The sequence below is a fragment of the Podarcis liolepis genome, assembly GCF_965112155.1.
Source record: "Podarcis liolepis genome assembly, chromosome: 18".
In the NCBI taxonomy this organism is placed as follows: Eukaryota; Metazoa; Chordata; class Lepidosauria; order Squamata; family Lacertidae; genus Podarcis; species Podarcis liolepis.
The window spans coordinates 9,958,267-9,971,343 of NC_139572.1; the positions used below are offsets into that span (position 1 = coordinate 9,958,267).

Below are 13,077 nucleotides of genomic sequence, written 5' to 3' on the forward strand. Positions count from 1 at the left end.
CTTTCAAGGTCAAAACCAGCACCTTAAATCTGACCCTATACTCCACCGGGAGCCAGTGCAGCTGGAAAAGCACTGGGTGAATATGCTCCCATGGCAGAGACCCCGTGAGGCGCCTCGCTGCAGCATTCTGCACCCGCTGGAGTTTCTGGGACAGCTTCAAGGGCAGCCCCGCATAGAGCGAATTACAGTAGTCAAGCCTGGAGGTGACCGTCGCATGGATCACTGTGGCCAGGTCAGGGCGGGAAAGGTAAGGGACCAACTGCTTGATGCGGCGAAGGTGGAAAAATGTCGCCTTGGCTGTTGCTGTAACTTGCGCCTCCATGGAAAGGGAGGCGTCAAGGATTACACCCAAACTCTTAACGGAAGGCAATGGCACTAATTGGGCCTCCCCAAGAGAAGGGAGTTGGTCCCTCATCCCCATAACATCCTGGTGCATATTAATTCAGAGTGCTGGTTTTGACCTATAAAACCTTGAACGGCTCAGGACCGCAACGCCCCAAGGATCGCCTCTCTCTCTGTGAACATACCCTGAGATCATCCTCGAAGACCCTTCTTTGTGCCTGTACCACGAAAGGTCTGGAGGCTGGCAACATGAGAATAGGGCCTTCTCTGTAGTGGCTCTCCGTTTATGGAACACTCTCCCCAGGGAGGTCCGCCTTCATTATACACTTTGAGGCGCCAGGCAAAAACATTCCTTTTTAACCAGGCCTTTGGCTGATAGACATCCAGTGCCCTTTTAAGATGTGTTGGGGAACGGGGAGGATTATTGAGTTGTTCTTGTTTTTCATTTTATTACATACTTTTGTGTTTTTGTATTGCCATTTCATCTTGTGAGCCGCCCCTGAGAACTGAGGATATAGGGCGGTATACTAATTCAAGAAAGAAAACAAATAAGCAATACAGTGGTACCTCGCAAGATGAATGCCTCGCAAGACGAAAAACGCGCAAGACGAAAGAGTTTTTCGTTTTTTGAGTTGCTTAGCAAGACGAATTTCCCTATGGGCTTGCTTCGCAAGACGAAAAACGAAAACGCCTTGCAAGTTTGTTTCCTTTTTCTTAAAACCGTTAATACCCTATGGCAGGGGTCTGCAACCCGCGGCTCCGGAGCCGCATGTGGCTCTTTTACACCTTTGCTGCGGCTCTGGGGCGGATACTAGCGAGGGGAGGAGGTGCATTGTGCGCCCCGACACTCCCCACTGTGGCGGGCGCTGTACTGGCTGTGACTTCGCATGGGGGCGGTGCGTGCGTTAGTCACGCACCGTCCTGACGTAACCTTCCCGCCCGCTGTCAGATCGCGGCTCCGGAGATATATTTGTTTTAAATGTCGCAATGGTTTTGCGGCTTCCAGGTTTTTTTTCCTTCGGAAACGGGTCCAAGTGGCTCTTTTTGTCTTAAAGGTTGCAGACCCATGACCTATGGGAAACCGTGCTTCGCAAGATGAAAAATTCGCAAGGCGAAAAAACTCGCAGAACGAATTAATTTCGTCTTGCGAGGCACCACTGTAAAAATAATAAGCTCTCTTGCGCCAAGCCAGGCCACATGTGCTGTCTGCAGAGACTGACATAGTCTCTCCAGGTTTTAGAGGTGGGGGGGGAGAGTCTTTCCTAGCCCTCCAAACCCCCATCCCAATCCCGGAAATGGTGGGGAACTGGAGCTGCATAGCGCGAAGCATTTCAGTAAAAAATACTTCTAAACCAGGCTTGCAAACTTTTCTGGCTGGAACTCTTAAAGCGGCTGGGAGGCTGCAGTCCTGTTCCATGTACTTAAAGGGAACTCGGTGGGACTTAACCTGAGTGGATGAATGCAATGGGGAGGGTGTGGTGGAGAGCTGGATCCGGCTGTTGGCTCAGATCCCAAAGATGCTAGCTGTAATGAGTATGAGTTGCTCGTGCGTAAGTTGCCGCCTCTCCTGGTTTTGTTGCCTTGTTAAACCTTTCTGTCTGGACAGCCCTTCAATTCGTGGCTGCCTCAGTCGCTAGCAGAATCCGTCAGTGGGCGCTTCTTAAACCTTTTCCAACATAAAAGTTGTTTGACACCCAGTCTCCTCTTACTCTCTCTGCGCGGAAGTCTTCTGCGCAGGGAGGGCGTGGGTAGCGGAGGACCAGTGCTCTCTCCGCTGGTGTCCGGTGAAGAGTCTGGAAGCCCTCTCACCGCTTCCCCCATTTGCCCCTCCTTATTCCTGGTGTTGCACTGAATTGCTTCCCCATCTGCGGAGCTGCCTCTCTCCCTGCTGGGCCCTTCTCCAGCATCATTGGAGAGCCTTCCCTCCGCCTCTAGCTCCGATGTCAGTTCCCTGACACTAGCCTTCCAAGGGTCATTTTGATGGGCAAGGTGGACAGTTGGCCACCTATCGTCGGAGATTGAAGCGCAGAGCCTCCGCTGGGAAGGAAGACTCTGGAAAACCAAACCCAACACGCTCGTCCTACAATCCTTGTTGATTTGGGGCAGCCACCCTAAGCCCGGTGCCTTCCAGACATCGTTGGTCTCCCAGCGGCTAGTACAGGGGGTGGTGATGAGGGGATTTATGTCTTGCAACATCTGGATGGCCCCAGGCTACAGAAGGTGCTGGGTTTTTTTTTAAAGAAGACTTTGCAGACAAAACATTCCTTTTGGGAGTGGCACAGGATTACAACTACAAAGAAGATGTTGGCATCTGTGTAGCATGTTATTATTTTTTAGGGAGACACGCCTAGAAAGCTTAGGCCCATCTTAATTTGCCTGACTGCTATAACTTTTTTTCTTTTCTCCTTCCGCCCTCCTCTCTTCTTCTGATCTTCAGCTTTGAAAGCATGCAGAGGCTTTGTGACAAATACAACCGCGCCATCGATAGCATTCACCAGCTGGTATGTATGTGCCCTGCCCATCCGCACCGCTTGGCTTCTGGGCTGTTGTTGTTTTGATGGGGGGCGGGTAGCCTGATCTTGTTATGTATAATTTTTTTATTAAATTTTCTGTTTTACAATTTCAAATAAACATTTTACAGTGGTACCTCAGGTTACATACGCTTCAGGTTACAGACTCCACTAACCCAGAAATAGTACCTCGGGTTAAGAACTTTGCTTCAGGATGAGAACAGAAATTGTGCTCTGGCGGCGCGGCAGCAGCAGGAGGCCCCATTAGCTAAAGTGGTGCTTCAGGTTAAGAACAGTTTCAGGTTAAGAACAGGGCTTGCTGATCAGCAACAGCAAATATATCACATCTATTCTCCCAATTCCCCGGGACGCGGATGGCGCTATGGTCTAAACCACAGAGCCTAGGGCTTGCTGATCAGAAGGTCGGTGGTTCGAATCCCCACGACGGAGTGAGCTCCCGTTGTTCGGTCCCTGCTCCTGCCAACCTAGCAGTTTGAAAGCACGTCATAGTGCAAGTAGATAAATAGGTACCACTCTGGCGGGAAGGTAAACAGCGTTTCCGTGCTCTGATTCACCAGAAGTGGCTTAGTCCTGCTGGCCACATGATCCGGAAGCTAGCTGTGGACAAACGCCGGCTCCCTTGGCCTATAGAGTGAGATGAGCGCCGCAATCCCAGAGTTGTCCGCAACTGGACCTAATGGTCAGGGGTACCTTTGCCTTTACTTAGAATTGTAGAGTAGGAAGGGACCCCCAAGGCTCACTAGTTCAACCCCCAGCAATGCAGGAATTACTTATTTAAAGCAATTCTAGCCCCGATTCTTTAGCCCGGGGTGGGGGTTTGGGACCTGCCCCACCCCAGCCTAAGGGTCGCATTCTGTTATGGGCAGCTTTACTGAGCACATTGCAGTGGTGGGAGGAGGCAGAAGGGGAAGTGGGTGGAGCAATAGATGGGACACCTTTCTGCATGAGGCTACATTTCAACCGCTCAGGGTTGGACTATTCCACACGGCACAATATAGCCTGTAGGGTTGCCACCTGTGCTTCATAATACAGGATTGTCCTGTGTTTCAATGCAAAATGCTATGCTCTCTATTGATTCAATACAAGATGCAGTTAGTCCTATATTTCCCCTATCCCCCCCCCCCCGCCAAGTTAAGGATCCTCTCCTCCGCTCCTACAGGGATGTCATCCCTGGCTTGGCAGGAGAAACTGCCTCTCACTTCTTTCCTCCTTTCTCCCTGCTCCTGCTTCTTGACAGCGGAGGCAGAGCAATAGCCATCACAACAGCCTTATCTTCCTCCCTGAATTTGTCTCCCCCTCTCTTAAAGCCCCCACTTCATCTTGTGCAAGTGAATTCCACGGTTCTAAGTATGCATTGGGACGCGGGTGGCGCTGTGGGTAAAACCTCAGCACCTAGGGCTTGCCGATCGCATGGTCGGCGGTTCGAATCCCCGCGGCGGGGTGAGCTCCCGTCTTTTGGTCCCAGCTCCTGCCCACCTAGCAGTTCGAAAGCACCCTTAAGTGCAAGTAGATAAATAGGTACCACTTTATAGTGGGAAGGTAAACGGCGTTTCCGTGTGCTGCGCTGGTGCTGGCTCGCCAGAGCAGCTTCGTCATGCTGGCCACGTGACCCGGAAGTGTCTCCAGACAGCGCTGGCCCCCGGCCTCTTAAGTGAGATGGGCGCACAACCCTAGAGTCGGACACGACTGGCCTGTACGGGCAGGGGTACCTTTACCTTTTAAGTATGCATTGTATGTAGAAGTTGTTCCTTTCGTCTGCCGGCTTCACTGGGCACCCCAGGTTCTAATGTTTTATGAGAGGCACAGAAGCGCCTTCCTGTTGCATGTGGCAAAGTGTGTATATGTGTGTCTCTCTCCCCTCACTCACCCCCCCCCCGCCTCTCCCATTTTGTTCTCCAGTGGAAAGGAACCACGCAGCCCATGAAACTGAACACCCGCCCCACCAATGGGCTCCTGCGCCACATCCTGCAGCAAGTCTATAACCACTCGGTGACCGACCCCGAAAAACTCAACAACTATGAACCCTTTTCCCCGGAGGTGTATGGCGAAACTTCCTTTGACCTGGTTGCTCAGATGATCGATGAGATAAAAATGACCGAGGATGACCTGTTTGTAGACTTGGGCAGCGGTGAGTGTTGCCGTACACTGTCTCTGCCCTCTCCTGTCTCTGCCATGAAACCTATCTTTACCCAAAACTGTTTCAATTCTTCTGTAGAACATTCAGCACATAGCTGTCAACCGTCCCTTATTTGGCAGGAAAGCCCCTTATCCCAGCGCCGTGTCCCGCCGCTGTCCCTTATTGATGATGTCCCTTAAATTTCCCGGGTTTCAAAGGAAGCAGCTCCTCTCCCTCCCTCCCTGCCGGTCAGGGAGGAGGGAGGCTCCAACTGTGTTACTTGGCTGTGTTGCTCACCCAATGAGGAGTTTTAAGAATGACTGGGGGGTGGAGCTTGCATGCCTTGTCCAATCAAATTGGCCGCATTGCCTGGGGACTCGCCTTTGCTTCCCAGCGGAGACGTGACGGTGGTTTTCCGTGCTGCATGCCCTTTGCCGGGTTGCTGCGCTGTGGGAACCACCGCTTGAGGCTTCGTTTGGCTGCTGGCTGGGCTTTCTGCCTTTGGCTTGGAGGGGCTCAGAAGTTGAACATACCTGTGCCCTGAAAATCCCTTATTTTGGCTGCTGAGCCCTTATTTTTGAGGCTGCTGGTCCCTTATTTTCAAATCTGTAAGTTGACAGCTATAATTCAGCAGCGTGTACCAGTTTGCTTAGGAAGCAGCTGAGCTGTGTAAATAATGGCCCACTTTGGATGTGATGGCCAAACCACGGTTTCTTTAGCAGGGCTATGCTTTTGGTCCCCTTTTGCTTTCCTCCCCTTTCCTGGAGCAGGGGTCGGCAACCTGCAGCCCATGGGCCACAAGCGGCCCATGGGGGTCGTTTAAATGGCCCCCAAGCCGCCCCCGAACCGAGCTTGTCGTTTTCCACTAATGACCAGCAGAATTGGGAGGGAGAAGTGGGCGTATTTAGCATTCACTCTGGAAGGGATGTGGGTGGCGCTGTGGGTTAAACCACAGAGCCTAGGACTTGCCGATCAGAAGGTCAGCGGTTCAAATCCCTGCGACAGAGTGAGCTCCCATTGCTTAGTCCCAGCTTCTGCCAACCTAGCAGTTCAAAAGCACATTAAAGTGCAAGTAGATAAATGGGTACCACTCTGTCGGGAAGATAAACGGCGTTTCCGTGCGCTGCTCTGGTTCTCCAGAAGCGGCTTAGTCCTGCTGGCCACATGACCCGGAAGCTGGACGCCGGCTCCCTCGGCCAATAAAGCTTGATGAGTGTCGCAACCCCAGAGTCGGTCACAACTGGACCTAATGGTCAGGGGTCCCTTTACCTTTACTGGAAGGGTATAGTCGATTCTGCTCCGTTTCTACCTGTCTCCTCTCCTCTCCTTGTCTCAGGTGTGGGCCAAGTCGTTCTTCAGGTAGCCGCGGCCACAAACTGCAAGCATCACTATGGCGTGGAGAAAGCAGATATTCCAGCCAAATATGCGGAGGTACGTAGCTCGTGTGCGTTTGTGTGGTTAGAAAGGGGGAGCACCCTGTGACCTACATTAGAAGCATAGCTGTCAACTTTCCCCCTTTTTTAAGGGAGATTCCCTTATTCCGAGTAGGATCCCTCACGAGAAAATGGAAAAGTTGACAGCTATGATTAGAAGCCAGGTGCAATGTAGAGAAATCTAGACTTGAGGGGTGTGCAGGCTCGTTTTAAAGAATCTGAAAGAAATCTGAACTGAGAGAACCTGACTTCTTTCCTTTTACAGCCTGTAGAAAAGATGTTACTTCAGCCATTTGGTGCACATGTAGATACCCCAAGCCTGCAATCTGGTGCTTTAAATTCTGCCTTGATACAATAGGGCATCCAGCAGCAGCTTCTGTGAATTGATAAAAATATATATTCAGATTTCTTTCCATTGTGTAAAATATCTGGGCCGTGTGCCACAGGCAGTACAGGTGAAAACAGAGCACCAAATGCAGTCAATACAACACAGGATAATTATAAGAAAAAATGTTCTCTGCTGGGGCAAGTCCTTGGTGGTTAATGATCTCTGCCGCAGTTGCTGTGTTCCCCCAGGTTGCTGGAAACGGGTCACTATCCAATTTACTACTAACAGCACACCTGCTTTCTCCTCCCCTCTTCTCTCCTCCCGGCTGCCTGCCTTTCCAGACGATGGACAAAGAATTCAGAAAGTGGATGAAATGGTATGGGAAAAAACATGCAGATTACACAGTGAGTTGAAACGGAACCGCAAACGTTACCTCCCGCCAAACCCTGTTGCAAATCACCCTCCTTCCCCCTCTGTTTTGGTGTGGGGTTTTCAGAGGCTACACCTTTGTGTAGGGGCAGAGAACCCTTTTTGGTCTTGGGGGGGGGTGTGACATGCCAGTTGTGGGTGAGCCACAATGGGTGGACAAACATATGTGACACCTATCAGACTTTTTCTGCGGAAGGTTACACCTAGGCCACATGCCCACTATACATAAAAGTGCTATGATATCTCTGTAAACAGTCATGGCTTCTTCCCTCAAAGAATTTTGGGAACTGTAGTTTGCTAAGGGGGCTTGAGGGATGCAGGTGGTGCTGTGGGTAAAACCTCAGTGCCTAGGACTTGCTGATCGTAAGGTCGGCGGTTCGAATCCCCGCGGCGGGGTGAGCGCCCGTCGTTCGGTCCCAGCTCCTGCCCACCTAGCAGTTCGAAAGCACCCCTAAGTGCAAGTAGATAAATAGGTACTGCTTTATAGTGGGAAGGTAAACGGCGTTTCCGTGTGCGGCACTGGTGCTGGCTCGCCAGAGCAGCTTCATCATGCTGGTCACGTGACCTGGAAGTGTCTTCAGACGGCGCCGGCTCCCGGCCTCTTGAGCGAGATGAGCACGCAACCCTAGAGTCGGTCACAACTGGCCCGTACGGGCAGGGGTACCTTTACCATGTACCTTTAAGGGGGCTTGAAGTGGCTTGGCGATCCCTTTTCCCCTCCCAGAGTTTCGTGGGAAGAGGCATGGATTGCTAAAGCGCTTTTGGCAGACCCTCCAAGTGTCCCTACTTTCCAGGGACAGTCCTGGATTTATAGAAGCCGTCCCGGTTTCTGATTTGATTCCGGAATGTCTCACTTTTCCTTTGGACGTCCCTATTTTCATTGGAGAAAAGTTGGATGGTATGGAGTTAATGTGACCCCTGAGCTATCTGAAGGCAGCCCTGCATAGGGAAGTTTTTTTTAAAAAAAGTTTGATGTTTTAACATGTTTTTATTTTATTTATATACGTCAGAAGCTGCCCAGAGTGTCTGGGGCAACCAGGTCAGATGGGAGGGGTATAAATAGCAAAATAATAATAATAATAATAATTATAATAGAATAGAACTTTCCTATTTTCATCAGAGAAATGTTGAAGGGTTTGGTTCTTGGGGGTGGGGGGTGGGGAATGCAGTGACTGTTTAAAGTGGTATTACAGTGCTTGAAAAATGTACGGTGTGGACAGAGCCCTAGTCCATGCAGCTGCCATAGATTCCACACATGTATCTCTCCCTTCAGGCAAGCAAGAGAAAGGCAAAAGCACTCGGGGGTGGGGGGTGGCAGAGGGTCAGAGAGAGGACATGAGTCCTGAGGGCCAGGTAGAGAGGGCTTGGGGGGCCCCATCCAGCAGACTCAAGGTTTCCCACCTCACACACACCCTAGGTCGCTAGAACCCTTGCACCCATCGTCAATGGGGAATTCTAAGAAACAAACCAGTGCAGTTATTCAAGGTCCAGCCGGCCGTTGTGATTCAAAGTGGCGTCTAGTCATATCCTAGCAAAGGTGGAAACTCTACCACCAGCATCTCAGGAGCCACCATGCAAAATGTGGTTGTAATAGTAGTAGTAGTAGTAGTAGTAATTTTATTATTTATACCCCGCCTATCTGGCTGCGATTCCTTAGAGGTCTCCACATGCAGAGGGAAGAGAAAAGGCAAAATGTATAGTAGGTGATGGCATCAATAAAATCCGTTTAGAAAACGAAAAGAAATGGGGTTCTGATTCTCGTGCTGGGGAAGGAAGCCCTCCCTGAAAGATTGGCTCAGCCTCTGGATTCCTGCTTGTCCAAGAGAGGCTTTTCCTTTAAGTTCCAGATCCTCAGATGATTATTGTTATTGTTATTATAATTATTATTATATTGTATGCTGCCCATCTGACTAGGTGGCTCCCAGCCACTCTGGGCGGCTCCCAACAGAGTCTTAAAAGCACAATAAAACATCAAACATTATAAAGTTCCCTAAACAAGGCTTCCCGAATTCAGAGCTTCAGGAGCTCCTTTCGTAAAGGCAAGCAGCTTCTGCCTAGCCCCTGAACAACTCCTCCCTAGAAATTCCTAGGGAATTTCTGCTCCCATTTCCATTATTGAGTTAAGGCTTGAAAGCTTCTCGTTGGCAATTAATGCTGACAGATGGTGCTCCCCCCCCCCCCCACTTCTTGGCTGTTCCTACTCGGAAGTATCCCCTCCTGAATGCTGGCCAGGTATCTGGGGGGAGCTTAATGACACAGAGCCTATGGGATGTTGGAGCCCTTGAGTGGTTTGTTTCCTGGATGGCTCCTGCAATGAGGTCGTTCTGCCTCACCTCCCCTGCCCGGCCCTTTCTCCTCTGAAATGCTCCCCACCTATCACCCCCCCCCCCCCGGTTTCTCTAATGACCAAATGTGTGTGTGTGTGTGTGTGTGTGTGTGTGTTTATATGCATTAGATGGCACATCTTGCAAGAGGAAATTAAAATCGGCTGCTTAGCTTAATGACTTTGAGGGTGTGGGAGGGAGAACTTGCGGGATAACTCAGGAGGAGGAGAGGGACATCATCTCAGCCTATCATCAGCAGCAGCAGCAACAACAACAAATATATCACATCTATTCTCCCAATTCCCCGGGACGCGGATGGTGCTGTGGTCTAAACCACAGAGCCTAGGACTTGCTGATCAGAAGGTTGGCAGTTCGAATCCCTGCGACGGGGTGAGCTCCCGTTGCTCGGTCCCTGCTCCTGCCAATCTAGCAGTTCGAAAGCACGTCAAAGTGCAAGTAGATAAATTGGTACCACTCCGGCGGGAAGGTAAGCGGCGTTTCCATGCGCTGCTCTGGTTCGCCAGAAGCGGCTTAGTCATGCTGGCCACATGACCCGGAAGCTGTATGCCGGCTCCCTCGGCCAGTAGAGTGAGATGAGCACCGCAACCCCAGAGTTGTCCGCAACTGGACCTAATGGTCAGGGGTCCCTTTACCTATCTCCCAATTGCTCAAGGTGGTTGCGTACTTCTCCCCAGTTTCTCTTCCTGCCTTTGACATGTTAGGATGTGGCAGGTCGCTCACCACCACTCAGTGCAGGGGTCAGCAAGGTTTATCTTGCCTGGGCCGGATCGCATGCGTGCCCGTGATTTTGGGGACGTGCACAAACACAACTTTCGACATCTGTGCAGACGCGATTTTCGGCGCCGCAGAAGCAAGCTCCCGCACTGCGCTGTACCACTTTAGCGCAGCACGCGAGCGGGAACCTTGGTTCGTGGGCGGCTTGTGGGCCGGTCAAACGACGTCCATGTGCCGCTTCTGGCCCACGGGCCTTAGGTTGCTGACCCCTGACTTAGGGTCTTCAAACCTCCCAAATTGGTACAGCTTTTTCTTGGAGGGGGAAATCCAAGCTGAAGCTGGCATTCTTTTGTGGAATGTGCAGATAATTATTTGTTAGTTTCCGCATGGGAATTGGGAGTCACTTGCACCCCCCCCAAAAAAAAACTTGGTGCGTTTTGGGGTGTGAGTCCAGTGCTTTTTTCCTGGGGGCCCTCAAGGGTACACAGTACCATTTGTCTCCCCCCCCCCCTGCAAAAAAGAGAGGTAATTTTAACCGTCTGCTCCTTTATGCAGCAAAAGGAAAAAGAAAAGGTCTGCCAGGTATTAAGCCATTCCGGATTTAATGCTTCTTTTTTCCTCCTAAGCGGGAACTTTTTACCGCTCAGATATTTGAAAAAAAGAGAGAGGAGGAACAAAATACCCAAGACCTCATCCAACGGCTTCCATAGCTTTGAAACAGAGCCACGTTCCGTAGCTTTGGGTTCCTGCCGCTCTTGAGTGTGTGTCTAAGAAATATTATTATTATTTCAAAAATAGCTGTGTGTGCTTTTCCAGGCAGAACAAACAGGTCTTTGTGAGCCAAGTGTCGTGCTCAGAGAGGACTCTCGGAGTACAGCATTTTTCTCCCTTTCATGTCTGCGTTACGTTACAGCCAGCTATCCTGGCCACACTTTCCCCCTGCTGCAAACGGAGGGTTTTCTTTTCAGGTTTATTTTGGAGTCCAAAACTCCCTCCCTTTCAACCCCCATCTCCATAGGGCCTCCATAGACCGCTGGAAATCTGCCCTTGCTCCTTCTTAATGTATTTTGCACAGACCCCACTTTCTCTTGGCGGAGTCACACCCCCTGCCTGCTATGAAACGTGATTTCCTTCTGCGGTCTCTGCTGGGTAGACCCTCTTGCCTGTGTTGTGGGGAGGTAGGGTGTGTGCAAGGGAACTTGATTCCTGGCTAAGTTTGGAAAATTCCAGCTGAATTGAAAATCTCCACTGAAACGAGTTTGGGGAGTTGATATGGAACGGTGTCACCTGGAACGGTTCATTGGCTCCTGCAGGATTCTGGTTGGATTCAGTTCAAAGTGCTGCTTCTTAATTCTTTTTCTCCCGCTTGCGAAAGATGGCGGGATCCCTCTGTCTAGAAGAGGCATTCTCTCCTGAGAGCAAGGGATGCTTCATATTTAGCTGAGATTCCTGCATTGCAGGGGGTAGGACTAGATGACCCTTGGGTACCTTCCAACTTTACAATTCTATGATTATTATTTTTTCTAGACCCCAGGGATGGGCAACTTCCCTGCAGGGGCTGCTAGACTTCAGCCAGCATGGCTGGTGGTCAGGGACAAGGGCTTAGGAGTTCATATGTAAAGCGTCTGGAAAGTCTGGTTTTCAAATTATGTGCAATTTTCTCCCGTTATAGCTCTGCTCCAGAGTAAGCAGCACCAAGCGCCTAATGTGAGGTTTACAGTCAGTTTCCGACTTGAGTTGAAATTACTATTCATGCTGCCAATACCATGTTTATTATTAAATTGTATTTTTAAAAAAAATTAAATTTGTATACCACCCTATATGCCTGCAGGTCTCAGTGCGGTTCACAAGATAAAATCACTCTCTCTCTCTATATATATATATATAAAAACACAGAACAAGAACAACCTAATAAGGCCCCCCCAAACCCCCACATTTTAAAAGGGCATTGGATGTCAATCAGCCAAAGGCCTCATGAAAGAGGAACATTTTTGCCTGGCATCTAAAGTTGTAAAATGAAGGCGCCAGGTGAGCCTCCCTGGGGAGAGCGTTCCACAAAAGGGGAGCCACCACAGAAAAGGCCCTGTTCTCGTGTTGCCACCCTCTGGATCTCTCATGGAGGAGGAACACAAAGGAGGGCCTCAGAAGATGATCTCAGGGTCCAGGCAGGTTCCCATGGAAAGAGGCAGTCCTAGTGGTCCTGTGGTCTTGAGCCGTTTAATACCAGTTCTTTTGACCATATATCTACAATTTGTATCACCAAAAATAATCAGTAGCTATAATTTTGGACAGCAAGTTGCAGTTTCTTTAGTAATATTATTCCTTCCAACATTAAGTTCCAGCAATCTTGCACCAAAATACATTCCCACATTGAATGATAACATGTGCCAAGTTTATCGCGACCCCTCCAACAAATAGGGAGAGAACATTTTCTTTGATTATTGCAGAGGGATTTGTGGTTTTTTTCACGGAAGAGTCAGCCGCCTTGAAGATTCCTCTGCGGAGGCACAGATTTATTCTCATGGATTTGCATAAACAGAGAGCTTTGAGGTGGATATCCTCCAAGCCAGTTGCTGTCTTTTGGCTCCCTCCTTGCCTTGGGAAGATGGAAATATCTGGTGCAGATGGTGCCTCCCCTTTGCTGCTCACTAAGCAGATTATGTTTCCACCATTGCGACCAGAGAAACAAGACGGGGAAGGTTGGGTGGAGGGGAGGGGAGACACAGCAGTTTAATGGGAGCCTGTGTATGTGATGCCATCTGTCCCGATCTCTCTATTCCCCCTGCACCAAAAAGTAGGAAGAGTCTGGTTGAAGATAAGAGGGGTGTGACTTTTCCTT

The 13,077-nt window shown here is 50.1% G+C and overlaps 1 protein-coding gene across 6 annotated transcripts in view; it reads left to right on the top strand.

The window, feature by feature from the left end:
• The window catches only part of DOT1L (DOT1 like histone lysine methyltransferase), a 73,628-nt gene that overhangs the window by 19,676 nt on the left and 40,875 nt on the right, over nt 1-13,077 (top strand). For all 6 annotated transcript variants that reach the window (XM_083483595.1, XM_083483598.1, XM_083483600.1 and 3 more), the window contains exons 4-7: nt 2,780-2,843; nt 4,773-5,001; nt 6,326-6,420; nt 7,092-7,154. In XM_083483595.1, the coding sequence (XP_083339721.1) occupies nt 2,780-2,843; nt 4,773-5,001; nt 6,326-6,420; nt 7,092-7,154 (451 nt within the window). The remainder of the gene's footprint in view (nt 1-2,779; nt 2,844-4,772; nt 5,002-6,325; nt 6,421-7,091; nt 7,155-13,077) is intronic.